Source organism: Ursus americanus, chromosome X (assembly GCF_024610735.1).
Source record: "Ursus americanus isolate L20-20 chromosome X, mUrsAme1.1.p, whole genome shotgun sequence".
Classification (NCBI taxonomy): Eukaryota; Metazoa; Chordata; class Mammalia; order Carnivora; family Ursidae; genus Ursus; species Ursus americanus.
The window spans coordinates 2,089,414-2,114,015 of NC_142164.1; the positions used below are offsets into that span (position 1 = coordinate 2,089,414).

The 24,602-nt window shown below is 44.3% G+C and overlaps 1 protein-coding gene across 11 annotated transcripts in view; it reads right to left on the reverse strand.

Annotated features, from left to right (window-relative positions):
* Positions 1-285: 285 nt before the first annotated feature.
* The window catches only part of ZNF185 (zinc finger protein 185 with LIM domain), a 61,718-nt gene continuing 37,401 nt past the window's right edge, over positions 286-24,602 (reverse strand). For 3 of the 11 annotated variants that reach the window (XM_087860355.1, XM_087860358.1, XM_087860363.1), the window contains 9 exons: positions 23,435-23,632; positions 19,310-19,381; positions 12,691-12,888; positions 9,849-9,959; positions 8,696-8,776; positions 6,407-6,478; positions 4,661-4,763; positions 3,726-3,824; positions 286-2,780 (listed from right to left, as the gene is read on the reverse strand). In XM_087860355.1, the coding sequence (XP_087716481.1) occupies positions 3,726-3,824; positions 4,661-4,763; positions 6,407-6,478; positions 8,696-8,776; positions 9,849-9,959; positions 12,691-12,888; positions 19,310-19,381; positions 23,435-23,632 (934 nt within the window). In that variant the 3' untranslated portion in view covers positions 286-2,780. The other 8 variants (XM_087860356.1, XM_087860354.1, XM_045788807.2 and 5 more) reach the window with 7 other exon arrangements.

Sequence of the window (24,602 nt, forward strand, 5' to 3'; positions counted from 1 at the left end):
TTCTTAAAGTATTTATTTACTTTTGTAAAGAACAGCTTTAGGGGCACCTGGGTGGCTCAGTTAGTTAAGCATCTGCCTTCGGCTCAGGTAATGATCCCAGGGTCCTGGGACTGAACCCCAAGTTGGGCTCCTTGCTCACTGGGGAGCCTGCTTCTCCCTCTCCCTCTGCCTGCCACTCCCCATGCTTGTATACCCTCTCTGTGTGTGTCAAATAAATAAATAAATAAATAAATAAATAAATAAATAAAACCAAAAAAAAAAAAAAGAATGGCTTCAGGTAATAGAAGAAAATAAATTACACAGGGAAATACACCAAGTTATTGCACTTTAAAAAGGAAACCTTAACATTGACAACACTGACACATGTAATACCTCAACATTTATTATAATTGTGTACACTAATTCAAGTTAAGCAAATGTGATTAAAACACAAGACAATTAAAAAGAAGCAAAAGTATAATGCAACCACCACTCTTAAGTCTGCAGAAGTCTGTGTCTTCTTAGACATGAAAGAGGCTGTTTTGAATAGAAATCAATATTGATCTTACAAGCTTTCTATCAATTTCTTGCATATTGATTTTAAAACCCCTTTAAAGGCAGAGTGTAGCTTAAAAGGGGAGAAGTCAGCCTGTCTTGGACATCTTTATCTGTACTCTACTAACTGGGCCTATACTGACTCGGAGTTGGTACCTCTCTCACTAAGGAGCAGCCTTTCTTTCCCTTTTACTCATTCATTCAGCACCTATGTATCAGTGCCTCCCATGTGCTGAGTCCCATGCTGTGGGCTATACGTGAGGAATACCAGCTCACATTTAGTGTTGGTGCATGACATATTGTGCCACTTTTCCCCTCCAGAGCAAATCTAATGCACATCTATGCAAATAAATGGAGTGTTCCTCTCTATTCATTTGGTGGGAAGACAAATTCACCATCCAATGTGCATAGGACTCACAAACTGGAGCGAGATGGAGACATTTTCTGATTAAATCAAGAGAAGAGACCCTCATTTTTCATCAGAAAAACTTTCAGGTTGTTCTTCCTCTCAAGGACCTTGCAGAGTGATGCTCATCCCAAAGGCAGAGGGGCTTAGCTGAACCTGAGCAGAGTATCAGCTGACTACATGGATGGGCCTGCAGTCTGTTAGAATGGCCAACAGGTTTCTGTGTCCCAGGTACTTGGGACCCCAGTAGTTGCTGCTATCTTGGGACAGTCTGTAGTGAAAAATAAGTTACTGAAGGCCCTGGGCTCAGATCAGCTAGTTTACTGGGGTTTCCCTGGGTTGACAAGCTGTTCTTTGGGAAGGTCTGTGAGTCAAATCTCTACCCAACAGAGAAATCTGAGTTCAGAAGAGCATCTTAGTTCAGAATTGTTTTCATGGGAAGGGGAGGAGAGGGAAGGCGAGCAGTTTGGCATTTGTGGTACTTTATGGGGAGACCTAGGATGCCCAGAGGAGAAGCATGATTTAAAACTTTCCTGTCTTTGTAAGAGTATGCCTTAGGGGAGGCCTGAGGAGGGCAGTGTTACCTGGTAAAATGAGGTAACCTCCGCACAGTGCTTGGTACACAGTCACTACTATATCAATGCTTGGTATTGTGGTTACTGTTACTGAAGAGAACATGGGTTCTGGAGAGAGACAGTAATGGTTCCACTCAATGCAATGACCATCTTCTGAGCCTCAATATCTTCATCTGTAAACTGGGGACAAGAATACCCTTTGGGGCGCCTGGGTGGCGCAGTCATTAAACGTCTGCCTTCAGCTCAGGGCGTGATCCCGGAGTTCTGGGATCGAGCCCCATATAGGGCTTCTCCACTAGGAGCCTGCTTCTTCCTCTCCTGCTCCCCCTGCTTGTGTTCCCTCTCTCGCTGGCTCTCTCTCTCTGTGTCAAATAAATAAATAGAATCTTAAAAAAAAAAGAATACCCTCTGCATAGGATTACTATGGGAATTAATGCCATCACTTTGTGATAATGCAGGATAATGTAGTAAGGCCTTGAGAAATGCTAACTGCTTTTCTCCTTTCTTAATCCTGCTGGAGTTGATACACCCTAATACATGCCTACATGCCTGCAGGAAAAAAAACCACCTCAATTATAATGAAAAGTGGGAAGGAGAAGATAATGAAAATCTGCTATATAACTCAATCAAAGGCAACTAACTACTTTTAAACGTGTATGGAAAGTTAATTATAGACATATATATATATCTATATATACCTATCTATATAGATATAGATATATCTCAAATAGACAAGCCAAATATTACTCTATGCCAATCCCTAGCATTCAATGTCTACAACTTACCCACTGGATATCATCAAAAGTCTTCAACCTGGCCCCTCAGAAGCTTCAGGGGATCTCTTGCTTTCAAGTCCCAAAGGTACACTTAGAACTGTGACTAGAATGTGGGTTTGCTTCTGTCCCTAAAGTCAGGACACACTGAAAACCATGCTCCTGCCTATTGTACCAGGCCGCCTAAACTCATCAGGAGGCCAACCTGTTTTAGGAAAGCTAAGATTAAATTCTTCTTCAATCCTTTTTTCTTGAGCCTGAAATAAAATCATGGACATAAAGTGCTTTCTAAGGTATAAAAAGCTACACACACAAATAATTATCATAACATCATACTCTACTGGATGTAAGCAGTTCAACTGGAGAGGGACAAAAGCATGAAGAAATTAAATGGGGAGGGAGAAAGTGAGGGAGGAAGAGCCAGCAACTTGGGGCAACTGGGGACAGCCAAACTTGTCCAGGAGTCATCAGCTTCTTCTCAGCCTGGAAGAGCTAAAAGACAATAGTAGTAGCCATGAGATTGGAAATACACATCCAATTCAATAACCAGTCAATCTTGGGGTGGTTGATATTTCCAGGCATTAGGAGTAACAGTCTAGGTTAATGTGCCTTCTAGAGAGAAGGCAGAACAGGCTTATAGCTGGTGGACAGCCTGATTGCTACCCATTCCCGTTGTCTTCAAGGTACATATGCTGCTCTGTGCTTCTAGCTGAGGAGGTGTGAAGGAGGAGGGGCTGCCAGGATTTGGAAAGGCAGTGTCCTATGGGCACCGGGCCCCATGCAACTTAGACACCTCGGTCAATTCTTCCGGCTTTTAGCATGCAAACCTGTCTTCAGGCAGTGTTGAAAATGCAGTCCAGAGGCTGCCCAAGCAGCCCTTCCCGGTTAGGCCAGCCCTAGGATGGCACCATCCCCTCCTACACATGCTCCCCTGCTGTTAGACTCCCACCTGTATCTTGTTTTACTGAACACCTTGGCTTTTGAGTCCTGATCTGATGCTATACAAGCAATGGTGGAGGTGGTCCAACGGAATGTAGCAGAGAACCTTGGATTTGAATTTGAAATCCTCGGTTAGATCCTGATTCTGTCATCCACTAGCTAGGTGTTTCCCCAGGCCCTTTTCCTTTTTAGGTCTTTATTTGCTTGTCCTCAAATAAGGCTAACAACATAGGCCTGCCCAGCATCCCAAGACAGCTGGAGGGCTCAACTGAGGTGGTGTCTGGAAGGTGCTTCTTGAGAGGAAGAGATCATGACCCCTGCAACTTAGAAGTGTCTGTGGAGAGGGTCTTTATCTGTGCCACCTAAAACTTCAAAGGCTCATAGGGCTTCCCTAAACATAAAGGTTAAGAGAGATAACAGTATCCTGGGTTGAGACTCGGAGAGAGATCAGGGCACATTTCTTCTCCCTAATAACTTTCCTGGCTACTTGGCACCCACCTAGAAGAGCTTCTCATAGCATTTCCTGCAATGGATGGTGTCACGGTGAATGAAGATCTGATCCAAGAGCTCACCCATTGGTTCACTGCAAATCCCACACTGAAAAAGAAAGCAAACTAGAGGTCAACTTGCAAATGAAGCAACATAAATGGGTGGAGTGTGGAGGGTGCACCTGAGCAGACACTGAGCTGATGGCACACTCTGGACTTTGAAGCAGACAATAAAAAAGAGTAGAAAACAGAGACAAACCTCAAGCAAACAAACAAACAAACAAAAAAACCTCACACAAACTAGCAGGCAGGATGATCACATAGTAATTAGGAGCCCAGGTTTCAGAAATGGGCCTGGGTTTGAGCCCTAAATCCACTACTTACTAGCTGGGTGAGCTTGAGCAAGTTACTGAGGCTCTCTGAGCCTCTGTTTCTTCATATATAAAACAGGCACAGTGGCAGGTTACCATGAGGATATAGTGAGGTAGTCGCCATGTAGTATTCAATCTGGGGTCATACACAAAGTAAGTCATTGCTGTTATAGGAGGGCTGTGGGACTTCAGTTGTGATGTTTAAGGTCCAAAGAAGGTGATATGAAAATTAAATAAAAGGGAAGGCTATTACAGGAGCGTAGCTCTGCTGTCCTCATGACTCTTGTACCTGCCACTCTAGTGGACACCTGAAGGACAAGAGTGGCCAGCTATCTGCAGCAGGCCTTCTGGCAGACAGTCTTGAATAAGAGGAGTCATGAGTCTCCAGGTGTCTGGGTCTCCAGCGATCTCCAAGCCTGCCCTGGGCTGAGCCTTCTGCTCATTCAGCTCCCAGTCCTGCCAAGCCTCTGACATGGAGCACAATCACACAGAGATCAAGCTTTCTTCACACTCTTTGATCCACGAAGGCTCCCTAACTCTGGACCATGTCAGCAGCACCACTGTTCTTGCTTACCTTAAAGCAATAGTCATGGCAGCAAATGTGAAGATGCTCTAGGGTAATCTTTGGACAATCTCTGATCTCCTGGTTGCAGTAAGTACAGATCCTTCCACTTGTTCTGTGAGATAAAAAACAAGAACTTGGCAGTCAGGTTGACATGCAGACTACTGATGTCATGTAGCCAGATCTTCTGGTTTGATACATCCAGGCCTAGATGCCCAGATTCTCAGCCTGCCATCTTTTTCTGTAGTGTACAATTGGTTGCATATCCTTGGGCTGGACTGGGTCTCAGCCCACTATAGACCCTCATGATATTTCCAGAAATTGGTCATGTATCTTCTCCCTACTTGCAATCATATGAGGACCACAGGACCTCCTGGTATGATTCTTATTCCAGGCAGCTTGCCTCTCCCTGACCCCTTGCCTAGCATACTGGGGTACTACCCCCTCTAGAACAGGAAGACCCATGTCTTCTTCTACAGCAGACATGCCCTTGTATGCCCTCCCTGGCCCCCTGTCTTGATGACCCTTCTCTTCATGCCTGGGACCACTAAACCCTGATTCTCAGACCCTACACTCTTGAACTCACCCTGCCCCACGATACTCCAAGGAGCATCACAAAGACAGTATGGCTGTAGAGCCTGATGGGACCTCATGTTGAAGTTTTAAATACTAACTTCTAGGTTGAGTATCTCCCCACTTTGAGGATTCCTGTCTTTGTTCTTGAAAGTCACCCCTGCTTTCCCTCCTCAGAGAGAACCTGCTGAAAGTGCCTGCCTGCCCTGATCCTTCAGGTGTAAATTGGGAGTGCTTTCTTCCAGAGATTTGAGTATGCTTTTGACAGGAGCTAGGGGTGGTACTACCAACCTGGAGCCACATAGGCTCCTCCCTTCAAGGGCCCAGAATCACCGTTAGCATCTCAGGTGCCTCCATCATGCTGCTGGCCCAGGGCTCAGTCTCTTGACAGTGTTGCTAAAGACTCCTGCCTTTATTAAAGCCCTGTATTTTACCATCACCAGTTTCAGCTCACAGTTAGTCAGATAACACAGTAGAAACATCCCTGACCTAGGAGTAGTCAGGGACCTGGGGTTTAGTCCTGGCTCTGCCACTAACTCACTGTGTAACATAAGGCACATTATTTATTCTTTCCAGGCTTGTTTCCTCCACTGTGACCTGAGTGAACTGCATCTCTAAGATTCCTTTCTCTTCTGTTTCAAGAATTTTAAAATAGGACTTCTTTATCATTTAAGACCATCCTGTGACCACTGTCATCTAGTGACAGCTTTTGAAACTGCTGAATGGGGCACTCTCTGCACCCTCATTCAATTCAAATGAATGGCTCTCTCTGGCTTCTTGATGATAGCAACCCACTTTTCTTAATTTTCCACCCACCACTCTCTTTTGTAGTTAAGTTTAGTTTTTTTTCTTTCTGGTCATATGTGCAGGTTTATTAAGTGATCATTTATATTCTAATCCCAAGGGCCTCTCCTGCTGACATGAGCTCCCTGGGCTTCAGATACCACCATTTCCCTTCTCAATAGCCCTTTGAGTTTACCCTCTGGTCTGAGCTGGGTTCAAAGGTTGCCACAAGTGTGACATCCCAATAAGGGAAGCATGATCCAAGCAGCAGTGTGACAGATCTGCAAGTGGATCAGAAGCAGCTAAGCAGAAGACAAAAGCAAATGGACTTAGTGAGGAAATGTTCCTCAGCTGTTTCTTCTCTGTTGACCTGAGAGCTCCCTGGTAAGATAATAGACTTACCTCTCAGAGTACAGAGAGCTGTCACATGCAAGTTTCTTGTCCATGTCACATGAGTCCTCAGTGCTTCTAATACTGCAGAGAGTGTGATGGGGAAGAGAAGGGCAGAATATAGGAGCAAGATGACTACCACGGTCATGAGTGGACATGCTTTGCTATGAAACATGATTCTGCATGACCTGCCATCATCTGTTATGCTGAATGGCAGGGAAAGCTTTGAACTTCATGCCAGGGAGGCATAATTCTCTTGGAGAAGAGCCCTTCCAATGGGGGGCAAAGAATACCTGCTATGCTGAGGAAGATGACAAGAGGGATGGCTATGATTCACTGACCAGTAGGACAGGATCAGGGCTTTTCTCCCCACATATGTGTCTGTGTCACAATGTGACAGTCACCAGAGGCCCACTCACAGCAGAAATCAGACATTAGGAATGGGAACAAATAAAAGAAGGAAACATTCTAACATATTACCTGCGCTTGGGTTACAGGGGGATTGAGGTAAAAGTTTTTTTTTTCCTTTTTGTATCTTCATTTTTCAATAATATGACTTTTTTTAAGATTTTATTTATTTGACAGAGAGAGACACAGCGAGAGAGGGAACACAAGCAGGGGGAGTGGGAGAGGGAGAAGCAGGCTTCCCGCTGAGCAGGGAGCCCAATGTGGGACTCGATCCCAGGACCCTGGGATCACGCCCTGAGCTGAAGGCAGACGCTTAATGACTGAGCCACCCAGGCGCCCCAATAATATGACTTTTGATAATAAAAACAAATGGTTAAAAAAAAACCCTATTGCCAGGGAAGTGTGACTAGCTACATGCCATGGGACACACTTTAGTGATACTGCCATTCTCACAGGAGCCATGTGGTAGCCCTAAGAGGTAGCCAGAAAAACTGTTGCACAGAGGTTAAGGTCATGCTTGGAGTAAGCTGTGAGCTAGAATTTCAGTCCAGGTTCTGTTGTTGTTGTTGTTGTTGTTGTTGTTGTTGTTGTTGTTGGTTGTTTTTTCCTGAGCATTAAGTTTATCTCTAAGCTTCCTGGAAGGTAAAGCAAAAGGGGAAATCACACTAAACTATACAATCCTCCAGTAAAGAAACTCTACTGCTTTTTTCATAAGATATAGCATTTTAACTGAATGTAAAATTCACTTTTAAAATAAATTTAATTGTAAGACTGTGTAAGAATTAAACTTGACAGAGTGGTGGGAATGGGTGAAGAAAAACCAGGAGACAGAGCACAGTCAAGTGACACTCATAGAGGCAAATGCTACATGGCAAGGACAGCTCCCTGAAGAAAAAAAAAGCCACAGAGACAGAAAATAGATCAATGGTGGCCAGGGGCTGTAGCTGGTGGTGTGGGGGATTGCTAATGGGTATGGGGTTTCCTTTTGGGGTGGTGAAAATGTTCACTCTTTAGAGTGAATTTTATGATATGTGAGTTGTATCTCAATAAAGTTATTCACAAAAACCACCGTAAGGAGTTACAGATGAAGAAACTAAGGCTCAGAAAGCTTGAGCATCAAAAATGACCCAATCAATGGGGTCAAGCTGGGGCTTGAACTTGACACCTATGGCCATTATTCCACAGTACCAGTGAAAGGTGGTTCAGAGTCCCCAGAGGCCCAATCCTGAAATAAGGCCAGGGTGTTCCTCTCTGTTACTAAAATCCTCATCCTAGCAGTGAGATGATGTGTCATAAAAACAAAAACAAAACAAAAACAAAAAAAAAAACGTTCCCAGAGGAATGCTGTGTCAGTGCAGATTACTTTTTAACTGAGGTGGCATGAAGGTATCTTTCCACGTGGCATCACGAAGCAACCAGATGAACAGATGATGATTGAAAAGTTATGCATATATCAGGACCTGCAGTCAAATATGTGTTCAAATGTGTGCAGTCAAATGTGAGGCACCCTGGCATGCTGCAAAGAGCATGGGAGCTTAAGAGAGGAGCCCTGTGCTCTGAAACACAATGGAATTAACTAGGTAAAAAGTCCCTAAGGGCCTCGCCAGTTCTGTAAAGAGTAAAAAGAATTTTACTAAAGAAAGCTTGTCTACCAAGAAGCAAAACTAGACAGAAAGGGATGGCACTGGAAGTGGGATGTAGGATGAATTAACAATAGAGGAGGAACACAAAGGCACTGACTTGGTAGAACAGCTTGAAATTCATGAATCATGTCTGTAGGCAATTACATCATCCACCATTCAATAAATGATTATACAGAAACAACTCTGGGCCAAGCCCTGGATGAGGTACTGGGGATCCAGGATCATGGAAGGATCTGGGACTTGCTCTTACCTGCCGTAGCATGAAGACACTGGCTTCCCGGAGGACACCTCACTAGCATTTGTGTATTCTTTCACAAAGAGAATCCCTTTGCTGTAGGAGGAGCACAGTAGACCAGAAAGAGGTATACTGAAAGATTCTAGGGGACAGGGCCTGGCCCAAAGGAGGGGTCTAGGGCTGGGAGGGTTCCCACCTGGTTTGAAGGAACTGAAGGAACTTATGGCAAGTCCTGGGAGTAGAAGTGCTGATGGGTTCTAGCCACCACCAGGCAAGGAAAATGGCAAATGGGAGCTGCTGCCCTGCTGAGCGCACTGTGGACTGGGCTGAAATTGAAGCCTGTGGGTTCAGCTTGCTATGTGCATATTTAAGAACCCTAGAAAAAGGCTCCCTGGAAACAATGTCAATATGCTTTCCTTCTTGATGCAGATCTCTACACTATGGGAAGCTTGTCCCCCACCTCCCCAGACTCCACTACAGTGAACTTTCCATCCTTCTCTCTGACTGCATTTTCTTTCCCTTTTATCTGGCCCAGGATAGCCTCCAAGTTTCAGACATAGACTGTTGGTCCTTGCCACTCTGTGTGAATCTCCACCAACAATCTAATCTCTCCCTTCTCAGTCCTAGATAGGTCCCTAGCAACATTGGAAGTCTGCCTCACGTTGGGCTCACCATGGCTCTGAATTTGGCCTTTATCAAGCTGGCCTGATGTTATCAGAGGGCCCTCTGATCTCCCTACCCCCTTTCACCTCTTCAGCTTCCCCGCAATAGCTAATATTGCAGGTGAGGCCAGGAGTGCAGGTGAAGCAGTGGGTGTACACCTGCCCTACAGTGAGTAATATGGGCTTTCTCTGGCCTTCCCACACATGTTCCTCAAAAAATATTATTAGCAGGGTATTACAGATGGCACAGCACCAGGAAGTGCTACCTCAGCTTCTTACTGGGATAAGGGGAAGGGGATATAATGAGACTCTGTCCAGGCCTACAAACAGGACTTTGTGTTGGGGAGATCTGGGCTACACTATGTGGCCAGTTGACCAACGGGATGCTGGGAGTTGGGGGCAGTACTAGAGCTAATATCAGGGAAGTGACATGGGATCAAAACCAAGTCCTTTAGCTCTAGGGAGGATATAGTCCAAAGAACATTTCCCAGGTTGTCTCTTCTTACCTGGTTGAACTAGAGTCCAATTCACTTGGGGAGGTTGGGATATAAACATGAGGCTGCTCAGTAGAGGCAGTGACAGTAAGAGTGACCATACAACTCGACGGGTTTCTCACCCTGAAGGAAGTAAATGGAGGGGTGAGTGTGTAAACATTGAGAGCTGACATCTTCTAGCATCAAACAGGGTTTGGGGGGCCTACTCCTGAGACTGCCACTTCAAGGAGTTTAAAAATACGCCAATGTTTTTCAACAGTGCATGCAAATCACTGAGCTTGTGTTTTACAAGATTCCTGAGATCAGTGGGTAGAACCACTTACTTTACATATAAGAAAACCCAGGCTAAGTGACCAGGTAACACCGTGAGTCAGTGACAAGACTTTAATCTTAGAGTATCCTCCCCCACTAGAGCCAAAAGCCTTGGCCTGTGATTCACTTGGTTTGAGGAGAGCATGGGGGCTACCAGGGCCTTGACAGACACATCCAGCTCACGTCCTTGCTGGATGGGACAGCCCCTTCCTAGGATGAGCTCTATCCCCCATCCTCCAGAGAACTCTCTGGAGAATAGAACACCGAGGGAGAGAGGAACAAATGAATTTAGGCAGCACCAAAGAAGAGACTTGAATGCACCTCATTCTGGAAGGCATCTGCCGTGAGCACAGGCAAGAGACTGACAGGTATGATGGTTTTTCTGAATATCTACCACTTGGCTGCACACACAGCTGTTGGCCTGGAAGCTGACCTCCTAGCTGGCTCACAAGGTTTTTCTCTGACCAGGACCTTACTTGCTCTCACTCTGCCCACTGCCTTCCCCATTGTGTACCATCTACTTTACATATACCCACTCTCCAGTGGCCTTGGGACAGCTCTATGGGCACACACTGTCCTGGACTGAATTTGACTTCTTTCCAACATGTTGCTACTCAGATCAGCTTCTGAGTGTGGCTGCTTCCACCTGGCCTGGGCTCTGGGGCATCACTCCCTTGTTAGAGAATCCAGTGCCCAAGAACACAACTAGTTTAAGAGTGGGGATGGAGGAAAACAATCATGATCTTACATTTGCGCAGCTCCCCAGTCTCATCTTCTCAAACTTTGTCATATGTACCTGAATCTCTGGCCATAGTGACTGATCTGTCTCATACCTTCGCACATAACACCACCTTCTCCTCTGGGAAGACCTTCTGGAGTACTTGCTCTCTCACCCCAGGCTGGGTGAAGTACCCTGTTTCCGTGTGCCCAGTCATCCTGTACCTATTCCTATGTCACTTTATGATATAAGAACGAACCATGGAAACTGGAGGAGGTGGACTATCTGGGAGGGGAGGCCCCATGGGAACCTGGAAAGACAGGGGATAAAATACAGAGCCAGAGAGTGAGAAGAAACTGACTGCAAGAGGAAGGAACAACTAGCAAGTGTCTGGCATACTGTGCCAGTGTGCCATACATGCCCAGCACAATAGTTGAAGGGACAGTAGAGCTGCGGGGGCAAGGTAAGAAAATATCCCATGGGGATCCTTCTAGGACTGCAATGTGAGCAATGACAGACCTCCACCAGGATGACTCCTATCCCTGGTCAGGTAAGATCCCATCTCCCTCCCATAGCCTCCTCCTTCTAGTCTACAAGGGCCAGCCCTGGCCCTGCCCACCTGGTCTCCTACCCCCTCCTCACCTCATTTCCTACCCTCCAACCACAGAGCCCTTCTTTCAGTCTCTTCTCCTCAACTCCCTCTGCCATCTTGGTCTTTGTACATGCTGCCCACTTGTGTCTTCCCAGGTTCTCTTCCAGTCTGGCTCTTCCTTGTGCTTCAGGTCTCAACTGAACTGTACCCTTCTTAGCAGAATAGCTTTCCCTGACCATCCTAGCTACAATACCCCCTGTCCCGGCCTCTCTCCATTAGAGGACACAGTTTCCTTCTTTTCTGGGCTTATCACAAATGGAGAGGCAACAGATACAGCACAGTGATAAGCAGTACAGGCTCTGGACTCTGTCTGCTTTCTAATCCCTGTTAGGCCACTGCCTGGCTGAATGACTGCTGGCAAGCTATTCAACCTTCCCCTGCTTCAGTTTCTGTTCTGTAGATCTGAGATAATAGTACCTCCCCTATATGACTGGTGTGAGAATCAAATGAGTACACACAAAGCACAAGAACAGTGCCTGCACATTTTTAGTACAGCAAATGCTAATGGTTATCATTATGGTGTTATTGTTATAGTGTTTATTTGTTGGTGCATCATGCGCTCCCTGAAGGTGAGTGGGCAGGGCCCTTGCCTTCTTGTTCAATGTGTATGTGGCTGCTACCTACAAATGGCTCACAGGAGGTACTTATATATTGTCTCTAGGCTCATGGCTCTTGGTTATTTCCAAACTCATTGCCACCTTAGGGAAAGATCTCCAGAGAGCAAAGGGAGTACCCAAATGTTGCCATACGAGGTCACCCTGGCTGTCAGTGGTGGCAGTGGAAGGGTTCACCCAACACTGTTTATCTCCAGGGAGCTCCCATCCCAGGACACACCTTCGTCAGAGACCTTCCATCTCTGTTAATGGCAAAGGCATTCCATATCCTCTCCTAACCCAGGTTTTCATGCTCCAAAAGGATGCCAGAAAACATGGTACTCTGTGCACTTTCTCTGTTCCATGCTTGGCCTAACAGTTGGATGCTATAGCTCCAAACTGAAGCCCATGAAGACCTACCCCTGGGGCATTAATCGCTGGTCACCTTCCCAATACCTCCTAGCCACTCACACCTGCAGAGAGCAACAGATTTACCTAACATGATAGGGTTTGTTCTGCGTGGTGGACCATCAAAAAAACCTGGGCTGTAGCAGGGGCCCAGCACAGCATAACCCTTACCTGCTGGCCTGGCTGTCCAGTTCCACAAGTTGCTCAGGTCTTCTGGGGCTGCCCTGTGGCTCTAGGGTCCTGGGGACTGAAGGCTGCTGGGAGGGTACAGCTGGGTCTCCGTGGCCACCTGTCAGGGCTGCGGGCTTCTCCTGCCAGGTCTCTCCCACCTTGGCAGCCACATTCTTCTCTTCAGAACGAGCCAAGGTGCTGAGGAAGAGTAAACATCCTTATGGAGCAAATGCTTTGGGACCAGGCCTCCTTTATCCACTGCCTGCTGATGTCACCTCCTCTGGCCATAGTGGCTTCCTCTTCCAGAAGATAGGGAAGAGAAGAGCCCAGTATGGTCCCCACCACACAGAGACCAGTCTTTCTCATCTTTGGGAGAACCCCAGTACCACTGCTCCCTTCCCACTTGACAAAGAGTCTCTGAGAACACGTGATGACTTCAATGAGGTTTTAAAAGACATCTTCTAGCTGGAAACAAATAGTGGCATTCCTGTGCCCCTCCTCCCACTGCAATCTTTCTTTTCTCCAAGCCTTCCCCGTCCCAGTCCATCTGTCCTGCCTAAAAAGACTCAAGTCATCTGGTCTCCTTCCCAGGCCCTGGCGCTCAGAAGACTTAAGAACACAGGCAGCCCCGCAGGGGCCCAGCTCTCTTGCAAAGAGCTTCTCCCCTAGGCTTCCCTGGCGGGCTGGGTGAGGGTAACAAAAGGGAAACAGTATCATTATGCTCGCTAATTTTCAAAGAGGCTGGTGACCCCACAATGGGTCAGCAACACCCAAAGACCCAGCCAGACCAGAAATGTGTGACTTGGCCCCATTTGTGATCCTCGAGCGCCATCTGGTGGATGGCGCTGGCAAGACTGCAGCTTAAACGATGCCAAGATCCATCTTGCCCAGGGCAGCCATTTTCCTTATTGATGGTCACATTTCCCAGAGGGCACCGCGGTCGAAGCTCTTGGCTGCAGGAAATGGCTGTGCACGCAGATGCACACAAGCTGAAATGTGTAGGAGCCCGGCACACGCACAAGCAGGCACATACGTATTGTTGTGGCAGCTTTATTTTCACAGTTAAGAGTAATTTGGCCTTTATTGCTAAGTAATCACAGCTATTATTATGAGGCAATTGCATTTTCATCCCCTTTTTACAGATGAACAATCTGGGGTGAGGGATCCTTTGTAGCTCATAAATGGCAATCAAAGGGTGCCTGGGTGGCTCAGTCAGTTCAGCGTCTGCCTTCAGCTCAGGTCATGATCCCAGGGTCCTGGGATGGAGTCCCGTGTCAGGATCCTTGCTCACTGGGGAGCCTGCTTCTTCCTCTCCCTCTGCTCCTCCCCCTGCTTGTGCTTGCTCTCTCTCTCTCTCTCTCTCAAATAAATAAATTATATATATATATATGTATATATATATATATATATATATATATATATATATATATATATATATAATTTTTTTTTTAATGGCAACGAAGATAGAACTTCAATCCCCTCCTGGGGCTCAGTGTGACCATATAGCCAGCTCTACACTTCCCATCACTAAGTGGAGATGGAACTGGGGTAGAAGCAGAAACAAGAGTTCATTACTTAAATGTCCCAAACAAATAAACAAACAAAAAGGCCCTTCTCAACTTCAGTTTCCTCCCCCACAACAGCCAAACATTATGAAAGAGCTATCTACACTCACTCTTGTGACTTCATTCCGTTTTCCTTGCCGACTCTCCCCTGAAGCTACTAGTGCTTCCCAATATCCCAAATTATCTGTGCCTAGTGCCACTATGTGATCCTTTAGGTCCCTGCCCCCACTGGGGGCTCTCCAGGATCTTGGGGATCCCAAAAGCAACCATTTGAAGCTGAAAAACCTAATTTGAATGCTCTGGATATTTTATCCAGGTAGACGAACTTTAGAGACACCCCAAGGGCTGTTTCTCCTTGTTCCGTCACTCCAAACTTAGTCTACAGTCTCCATAAGATTACTCTCAGGACAAAAAAAGTTTCTTAAAAGCCTCCTCTACAAATATTAGTAGGAAGCTTTAGTCTTCATGTTAAGCAGGTAACCTCAACTTGTCCCATCTGCCACAAACACAACTCTCATAAAAAAATAAAGTGGGGCAAAGATGAGAGCCAACACTTATAAAATCAATGAATTTTGCATTTGTGTGTTTATAACTGACTCACGGCTGAAAACTTAGAATTAAAGCCATGAGATCTTTTTTGTGTCTGTCTGTATGTTTATGTATATACATATGTTATATATGTGTAATATTTTCCTATCTCTGGAAAGTATACCAAATTCACTTACAAAGTCCTTTATTTTCTATTCCAAATGACTTAGAGATAAATAAGCACTTACACTAATTAAATATTCCTAAGACTTTCATTAATTAAATAAGCACTTTCTAAACTTTGAATGTAAAAACCAGTATTATAAAAACTAACCCAAATGTTTTAAAAATTCAAGTTCAAAACATTTAGCTAAATCGTTGGCAAACAACACTAGTTTAATATTCCTAGTTTAATAAGAACAGCTATGTCTCGTGAGTTATCAACCTTACATATAATATAAGCACATATTTTTATTCTACTTGAGTATAATCTTCCTAAACTTAATGGGTTTACTAGCCCAATAAGCTAGTATTAAATCTACTAGATGTTTAAGATTACAAAAATATAAATTTGCTTTTAGTCAAATTGAGTCAGTATTCTGACAAACTCTGTTTCAACTGTAATTATGTTTTGTAATATGTTGGCTTAAAGATGGTTTCCAAGATCTTTTTGGAAATTTAAAACCTTACATTCATGCTAAATTAACAGATATTCACTAAATACCTCGATCATTTCTAAGGAAGATAAAATACTGAAACATTAGTTACCAAGCCTAAGTTTATATACTTTTTGCTGCTTATTTTTTATAGTACAGACAGGCTGTAGATAGATTTGTTAATAAATGTCTTCATTTGTCCACACTGAAAAATTATATTATAAAAAAGTATATAACTATAAAATTTTATGAGATATATATTCATAAGCTTTACTAGTCTATTGTAAAATGCTGGTATATGACAAATAGTTCAAAATGATCTACCTCCTAGTTTTCTCTATAAAATAGAAGTTACTAACAGTTAAAAATTATAATCAATATGTATAAATAAGACTACCAAAAGTAATAATGGCAAAGGAGAACAACTTTGTATGGAAGGTATGCAAATATATTTTTGTTAAGGAAAAAGAACAGTTTTGTCCTAAATTAACCAGTGGTTCCAAAATTTTGTAAGATGAGATGTAAATGGATATTTTTAAAATTATAAAAGGTTTACAGAAAATAAATTTTATTTGTCATGGTCAAAATTTACTAAAGTTTAATTAGACTATTTATAATATTTTCAAAAAGAGCTCTAATATCAAGTATTATACTGATAGAAAACTAAAATTTGGCTTTCTCTCTGTTGAAATAACAAGATTTTCTTGTTGTGCCTGGGTGGCTCAGTTGGTTGAGCATCCGACTCTTGATTTCGGTTCAGGTCGTTATCTCAGGCTTGTGAGACTGAGCTCCATGTCAGGCTCTGCTTGGTATTCAGCTTGGTACTCAGCTCGGAGTTTGCTTGGTATTCTCTCTCTCCCTCTCCTTCTGCCCCTCCCCCCCAATAAATAAATAGAACCTTAAAAAAAAAGATTTTCTTGGCTCATTGGCCTGCAGTTAATAAAAGGTTAATGGTCTTTCTTTTTTCCTCAGTAATCTACTGTGAAAATTAATGAAGGGAAACCTCACTAAAATGGAGTCAGGAGGCCAGAAGTGGAGCTCTCATGCCCTACCACTCTTTCACGCCCTTTGCAAAACCAACAGGAAGAAGCCTATATTTTACTACTCCAGCAGGAGGAAGATTTTATCCTTGCCTGGCAACAGCCAAGCCCATGATAGCCTGTCACAACTCAGCCAATGAGAAGCCACTACTACACTTAGAAGTCCTAGTTTACTCCAATGGACGTTTTGTTTATAACAAGCCCTCCTAATGTGTTTCCCTTTCTTCTATAAAAGAGTGTTCCTCTCCTTTGTTCTCAGCCTTGGTTTTGCTGTAGTTTTTATGTCGTGAATTGCAATTCTCTGCTATTCCCAACTAAATCCATTTTGCTGGTAAAATAACTGCCTATTTTATTTTTAAGGGTAACACGATCTAAAAAGCTAAGTTTTTATGTCTTATCAAACTAATGTCTTATTCTTTATGTTGACTTTATCATGTCCTCAATTATTTTGAAAAGGCCTTAATTTTAAAGGAGCTAAAAGTGTTTACAATCTCTGTTTATTTTAAATTTTTTGTCATTTTGATTTAATAACCAAGTATTATTTCTCACTATCCCATAATCTTCATCGAATGTTCAAAACTCCTGATAACATTTGACTTTTTGCCTTCCGCAAATCAAATCTGAAATATCTTTTATACCTAAAACTGACATTGGGATTTCCCAGGGGGCCCAAACAGTTTATTTGTTCTTTCACCTTGTAACAAGAGAAGTACTAAACTAATTAGGTTTATTTAATATTGTATACATTTTATGGAAAGCACTGTCAAATCCAAAATAATGATAATTCTGAGTCTTTCCTAAATTAAATTTTAAGGACTAAAATTTCAACTATATAAATATTTCAGAAATTATATAAAACTCCTAGAAATTTGTTAGTGCCCTCACTGTCCGTGATATTTCTCAGGGTCCTGGTGCTGCCCTGCCCAATATTAAACAACAACAGCTCAATGTTATCAGTCATAATTTCAATTATTTTTTAAAGGTAACTTAAATATGTTCTTACTACCATATGTTTGTTCTCTCACTAGTTTGAAACTTCCCCTTTTAAAAGGGCCACTACTTTTGTTAGAAAAGGGCTGCTAAACTTTTGTTAGAACAAATACACCCAGGTGGGGATTTCTGGCTCTTTTAAGTGACTCAGAAATGCATTTCTCCAGTTAAATCATCTAGGAAATCCAGCAAGTTTGGGACGCCTGGGTGTCTCAGTCAGTTAAGCATCTGCCTTTGGCTCAGGTCATAATCTCAGGGTCCTGAGATCGAGTCCCAAATAGGGTTCCTTGCTCAGCGGGGAGCTTGCTTCTCTCTCTGCCTGCTGCTCCCCCTGCTTGCGCGCACTCACTCTCTAGAAAATAAATTAAATCTTCTTAAAAATAAAAGAAAGAAATCCAATAAGTTCTTCCTCTATCCCCCAATTACATTGTCCTTGGTTTTCTGAAATGACAGAGCTAACAAACTATAACAATTACAACTTGCAGGGACACCTGGCTGACTCAGTTGGTGGAGCACGAGACTCTTGATCTCGTGGTTGTAAGTTCAAGCCCCACTTTGGGTGTTGAGATTACTTAAAAATAGAATATTTTTTAAAAAAGTAGTTTGCTAAACTGATGGAAGAACTCAATCTCCCATGGCCTAAGGTTTTACCCTTAGCACCAATTGTCCTCTGATCCTCTTCTGCTGGGTCACACCAACTCTCCCCATGTGAAATATCTGGTCCACCCAGGAGAAATCCCTATTCTGTCTGGGCTTTGGAAGAGTTTAACATGGTCAATTCAGACATTCTAAAATACAACGATTTTTCCAATCCTCTGTCCACTCTCCCTTAAAATTCTGCTGTTATTATTGCCTAATCCCTGCTGTTCTCGGTCTGCCACCCCTATACTTCCTGCAATCCCAGGCGAGTTAAGCCTTATCCACTAGTAGGTTTGCATTGACTGGTTTTCCTCCTGTTCTATGCCCAGACCAGAGCTGAGGGACTGCTTGCTACTTTGGACTATTAGCAGTAGTGGTCCTTAATCCCCTGGCCCACAAATTCCAAATGCCACCCTTCCTAATGAGCCTAGTCTACTGAGATGCTATGACTGGTCAGACCCAAAGACTGGAAATAGAAAACCCAGCCGGTTCTAGAAAGAAGACTGTCTACAGTAATATCCAGCACACTCCAGGATTTGGACTACTAGGAGGAAGAAAGGAAAGACATTTTCCGGGTGTTGCTGCACATCTTAGAAATAGAACAGTGTTGCCAGGGCAACTCGTCCAGGCTGGCCTAGGCAGAGTTTCCAACTGAAAGCCAGACCCTTGCCTCAGGTGCGCTTGTCTGCCAATTTGTTTGAGTGTGCTGGCCTGGCTTGGTATTTCCACGGACTAGGCATTTGCTCTATTGGCTCCAGGCAGTGAAGCAGTAGCTTGGAGATAACCTGCCCACAACCTGGGCCAGAGGGGTCACACACTCCACCATGCTACGTGAGCCACAAATATGGCTTTCTTTTTTTTTAAGATTTTATTTATTTATTTGACAGAGAGAGAGACAGCCAGCGAGAGAGGGAACACAAGCAGAGGGAGTGGGAGAGGAAGAAGCAGGCTCACCGTGGAGGAGTCTGATGTGGGGCTCAATCCCATAACGCCGGGATCACGCCCTGAGCCGAAGGCAGATGCTTAACCGCTGTGCCACCCAGGCGCCCCCAAATATGGCTTTCTGACTTAACAACTCCCCTTCCGTCACCGTTCCCCCAAGTCTTATCAGTTGCCCAACTCTAGGTCCATTATATTTATTTAACAGTTCTGTTTCCATATCCATAGGTACTGCCCTAGTTGGGGCCCCTTCATCTCTTACTTGATGGACTGGAACCACTTTGTAGCTCTTCTTCCTGCCTCTACTCTTCCCACTTCCAGTTCATTCTTCACACTGCCAACACAGAGATAACTCTAAATCAAAACTATGACCATATCACTCCCCTGCTTAAAACTTTTTGGCTCTGTATATGGGGATGTAAAATGGTAGAAAACAGCCACTGTGGAAAATAGCACGGCGGTTTCTCAAAAAAAAATTAAACATAGAATGACTATATGATCCAGCAATTCCACTTCCAGGTATATACCCAAAAGTACTGAAAGCAGGATCTCAAAGAGATATTTGCACACCCATGTTTACGGCAGTATTATTCACAACGACCAAAAGGTGGAAGCAGCCCAAGTGTCTACTGACAAATGAATGGATGAACAAAATGCAGTGAGTCTATATTATGCAATATTAATCAGCCTTAAAAAGGAAGGACATACTGACATATGCTACAACATGGATGAACCTTGAAGACATTAGGTTAACTGAAAGATGCTAGTTATAAAAGAACAAATACTGCATAATTCCACTTCTATGAGGAACCTAGAGTAGTCAAATTTATAGAGATAGGAAGTAGATTGGTGGGTGCCAGGGGCTGGGGAGTTATTTCATGGGGAAAGTGTTTCAGTTTCGTAAGACAGAAATCATTCTGGAGACTGGGTGCACAACAACATGAATGTACTTAATGTTACTGAACTACACACTTTAAAAATGGTTAAGATAGTAATTTTTATGTTGTGTGAATTTTACAATGATTTTTTTTAAAAAACTTCCCTGACTTCTCTTCGTCCTTGGAGAAAGTCTCTTCTCTTCTCTTCCCTCTTCTCTTCGTCCTTGGAGAAAGTCCAAATCCTTGTAAAGGCATAAGGATCTGACCTATCTGTGAACACGTGGCTTTTGTCCTTTATTAGACTGATATGGTGTGTTGGTGTCTCTAAGACTACCCCCAGAGTTGGTGATTCACTAGGAGGACTCCCAAGACTCAGCATATAGTCATCCTCAAGGCTAAGATTTATGACCATAAAAGGATACCAAGCAAAATCAGTGAAAGGAAAAGGCAGTGTTTTCATTCACAGCCCAGGATTATGATTGGAGACTGGTTACATAGGCACTTTCTGCCTGGCATGTACCAAAATTCCCAACTCCCAGGAGGCAAGCAGAGATTCAGCATAAAGTACATTGTTTATACTAGTTATCCAGGTGGTCAGCCTTATCTCTTAACATTTAGGGAAAGGTTCATATCAGTGTAGAGAACTGTTTACCTTTTCCCGTTTTCAGAGGCACATCTTACAAGCAGCCCTTTCTAAAGACAGCAGTCTCAGGCCTGCTTGGTTAACTATTGTCTGTACAGGGGCACCTGGGTGGCTCAGTCGGTTAAGCATCTGCCTTCGGCTCAGGTCATGATGCCAGGATCTTGGGATGGAGACCTGGATCGGACTCTTTGCCCAGCGGGGAGCCTGCTCGTCCCTCTGCCTGCTGCTCCCCCTGCGTGTACTCTCTCTCTCTCTGACACATGAATAAATATTTTTTTTTAGAAAACTACTGTCTGTACACCATCTGCCCAATATCAACTTTTCCACTGCCTTCTCACAATAAACTACAGCCATATCAAACCACAGGGTGCTCCTCAAGCAGCAACACTGTCATCTACCCCTCAGCACAGGAGATTCCCCTGACTCCTGGAATCCTTCACCTTCTCACAAAGTTCTTCAAGAAGAACATCAACTGTCACCTCTGTGAAGCCTTCCCTGATTCAAGTCACATACTCTTACTGTGCTGCCATTATACCTTATCCATACCTCCTTGAGGTCACGGACCAAATCTTATTTCTCAGTATCCCCAGTGCTTAGTACATGGGCTAGTAGTTACTAAGTAACATTATAGAACGTGTAGCTCATTAACTCACAGAAAAAATCAAGGAGCCCACATTACTCTGCATATTCCTTCCACTGCGCTCCAAACTACATTTGCACTCATCCTTCCCTCCTGTCTCTAAGACAGAGCCATCTCCTTCCTTCCCAAGACTCTAGAACCTACCACCCTAAGCCCTTACCATAAATTCAGTGACACTTCACCTTTGGGTTTGCTCACTCTTTCTTCAAATATCAAACTCTCTTTACCCAGAGTGTATTTCCTCACCTGCACATATAAGCATACACTTTAGAAAGCCCCTACCATCACCCTGTAGCTGCATTTATCTGCTCACCCATCCAATCTCCATCAATTCCTGGCCAACATTTTAGAAAGAGTTGTACACCTCCACCAACTACACCACTTCACCACCGATTTCTTCCTCAATCCACCATAAGTCAACCATAATCTTTCTGCTCCCCTGATCTGCCCCCTGCTTAAGGCAGCCATAAACTCCATTTTACCAAATCTGTGGGCTTATGTAAGGGTCTGCAGCATACTGGAAAGTTCACTCAGCCTGGCTTGGTTTCCATGATGCTACTCTTCCCAGGTTCTTCCATTTATCCAAAACTTTCCTTCTCAGTGCCCTTCTTCAGGTCCTCTTCTGCTACAAGACCTTTCAATATTATTATCCAGAATTCTGACCCATCTGCCCTTGTTTCTCCCTTACTTTTACCTTTTTTCATTGTATACATTCAGAGTTTTAAGGGGGCAATAAATAACACCTATTGTTTTAGACAAAAGAAGAACAGAAAATGGAGATAAATGTCAGCTGATGAAGCAGATGGCTTTACATGTAGAGCCAAAAAGGAGAGCTCCCCATGCACCCTTGAACCAAAGGTCCTTACTCACCCAGCCAAGGGCCTGGCTGGACAACTGGCCCTGGGGGCTTGTAGATAGAACCAAAGAATTCAAGGGGAACCTTTGTGGCTGCACATCTGAAGCCATCTGCTTCCAAATACAAGGAGAATTACTGGCCAAGCTGGATTCATGCAGTTCCTGTTCCCAGTTTGCAATCAATAAGCCATTCTTCCCCAAGAGAAGAGGAAGAGGAAAGGAAGCCAATAGTATAAACAAGAGATCAGGGAAACTCCATATCCATTAAACAATAACAAAATTGACATTAATAACATTAATATATTATACTCATCATGAACAGACCAGACAAGACTTGTAGGAAGATTTCTTCCAGCTGCCATGTGGAGAATCAGGCCAGGAGGTATAAAGTAAGATGACGCAGGAAACCAGTTTGGAAAAGTGCTCAGCCAAGGAAGAGATGATAAGGCCACAAGTCTTGTTGTCTTATAAAAGGTAAAGGTGAAGGGAAGTAGCAGCCAAGGCTCTCCCAAGATTTCAGGATTGGTCAACTGGGTAGATGGTAATGGTTCCAAAACGGAAAGAATGAGCTGAGAGACAGAAAGGAAGTTGGGGGAAGGTGCCATGCAGAGATATAAGGTCATCTGAGTTACACTGAATGTAAAGTGCCTGTAGGGAATCTGTATAACAATGTCCAGTAGGCTATTGCGTAAACAGTTCTGGAGTTGAGTGAAGGTTATACTGAGGACTATAGAGTGGATGAGGTTACCTTGAAAATGTCAGTTATTATTCAATGTCAATCTTTCTCTCTCTCTCATTCTCTGACAGCACCATTTTATACATACAAATAACCCTCATCCTACTTGGGACCCCCATCCTGGGAGACCTTCCTGCTCCACATGTCAGAAATTAGCCAGGGCTTCTTACTTCTGGGTACATACACCTGCTCCTATCACAGGCCCAATCCCAGCTACTTGCACCACAGTAAGCCCCTCAACACTGCTTCACACCCAGGGAGTCACCATCTCAACTCCACGCATGGGGCAGGAGTTTGAGCACCTGGTGTGTGAGTGCCAGGCACTGGCATGAACATGGGGTAAAAGTGGATCCCATCTGGGCTGCCTGGGTGGCTCAGTTGGTTGAGCATCTGACTCTTAGTTTCAGCTCAGGTCATGATCTCATGACTCATGGGATCAAGCCTTGCATTGTGTTCCACATGCGGTGGGGGGTCTGCTTCAGGATTCTCTCCCTCTACCCTTCCCCCACTCTCTCTCCCTCTCTCTAAAATAAGTAAATAAATCTTGTTTTAAAAAAGTGGGTCCTACCTGGGTCATGGTCCCTGACAAAATTTCGGCTCAGGAAGGCAGGGGCCCAGCACAGCATAATCCTTACCTGCTGGCCTGGCTGTCCAGTTCTGCAAGTTGCTCAGGTCTTCTGGGGCTGCCCTGTGGCTCTAGGGTCCTGGGGACTGAAGGCTGCTGGGAGGGTGCAGCTGGGTCTCCGTGGCCACACCTCAGGGCTACGGGCTTCTCCTGCCAGGTCTCTCCCACCTTGGCAGCCACATTCTTCTCTTCAGAACCAGCCAAGGTGCTGAGGAAGAGTAAACATCCTTATGGAGCAAGTGCTTTGGGACCAGTCCTCCTTTACCCACTGCCTGCTGATGTCACCTCCTCTGGCTATAGTGGCCTCCTCTTCCAGAAGATGGGGAAGAGGACCCCAGCATGGCCCCCACCACACAGAGAGTCCGTGTCCTCTTTGGAATGACCCCAGCACTACTGCTCCCCCTCCAACTGACAAAAGCAGTTCCCACTCATACTAGAGAAAGCCTCTGATTCTTTTCCTATCCCCTGAATATGGCAAAGGGGAAGTAGCTTCTCAGCTATCCCACACATCGAGCTCTTTGGGAAATCTTTCTTTCTCTCTGGCTTCATGTCACATCTACACTTGAACACCCCTCCCATCACCATCCCCTTCTGAGGTGCTTCCAAGGGCCTTGTTCTTTCTTCTGGTGCCTTCTCCATGACCTCTATGTGTGATGGTGCTGCTACTTGGAGGCCTCAAAGATGTTAAATGCCCACTAGGCCAAGGACACTGAGTCCGGTTATTGAGAGCATAAGCCTAGCATTCTAGAAAATAAAAATCTAGTTCATCACCACCTTGATACTGGCTTAACCTGAACTCAAGCCTCCCAACATCAGCAGCATACCTCCAATCACTGGTGGTGCTACCATGGGACAAGAAGATCACACTACTAGTTACCTCTAGCCCTGGGACTCCTTATTCATAGAAAATTAATCCCATAATAGGTATGCTCCCTTCCTTTAAACTGAAATAACAAGTGGAGTAGTGACCATACTTTTTGGAGTATGCCCTGAAAGCAATGCGATTCTTCAGCCTCAAGTGAAATGAATCAAAATACCCTAGCAGGGATAATAAGCTTATTATCACTACCAGCTGCCCAGGCAAATCTTCAGGCAAGGGGGTGTTGTCCCTCTCTGTGCTGCTTCTACCCTGATGGTCTGCTGCAGCCCAGCCAGATCCCAAAAGTGGTCTGCTCAGA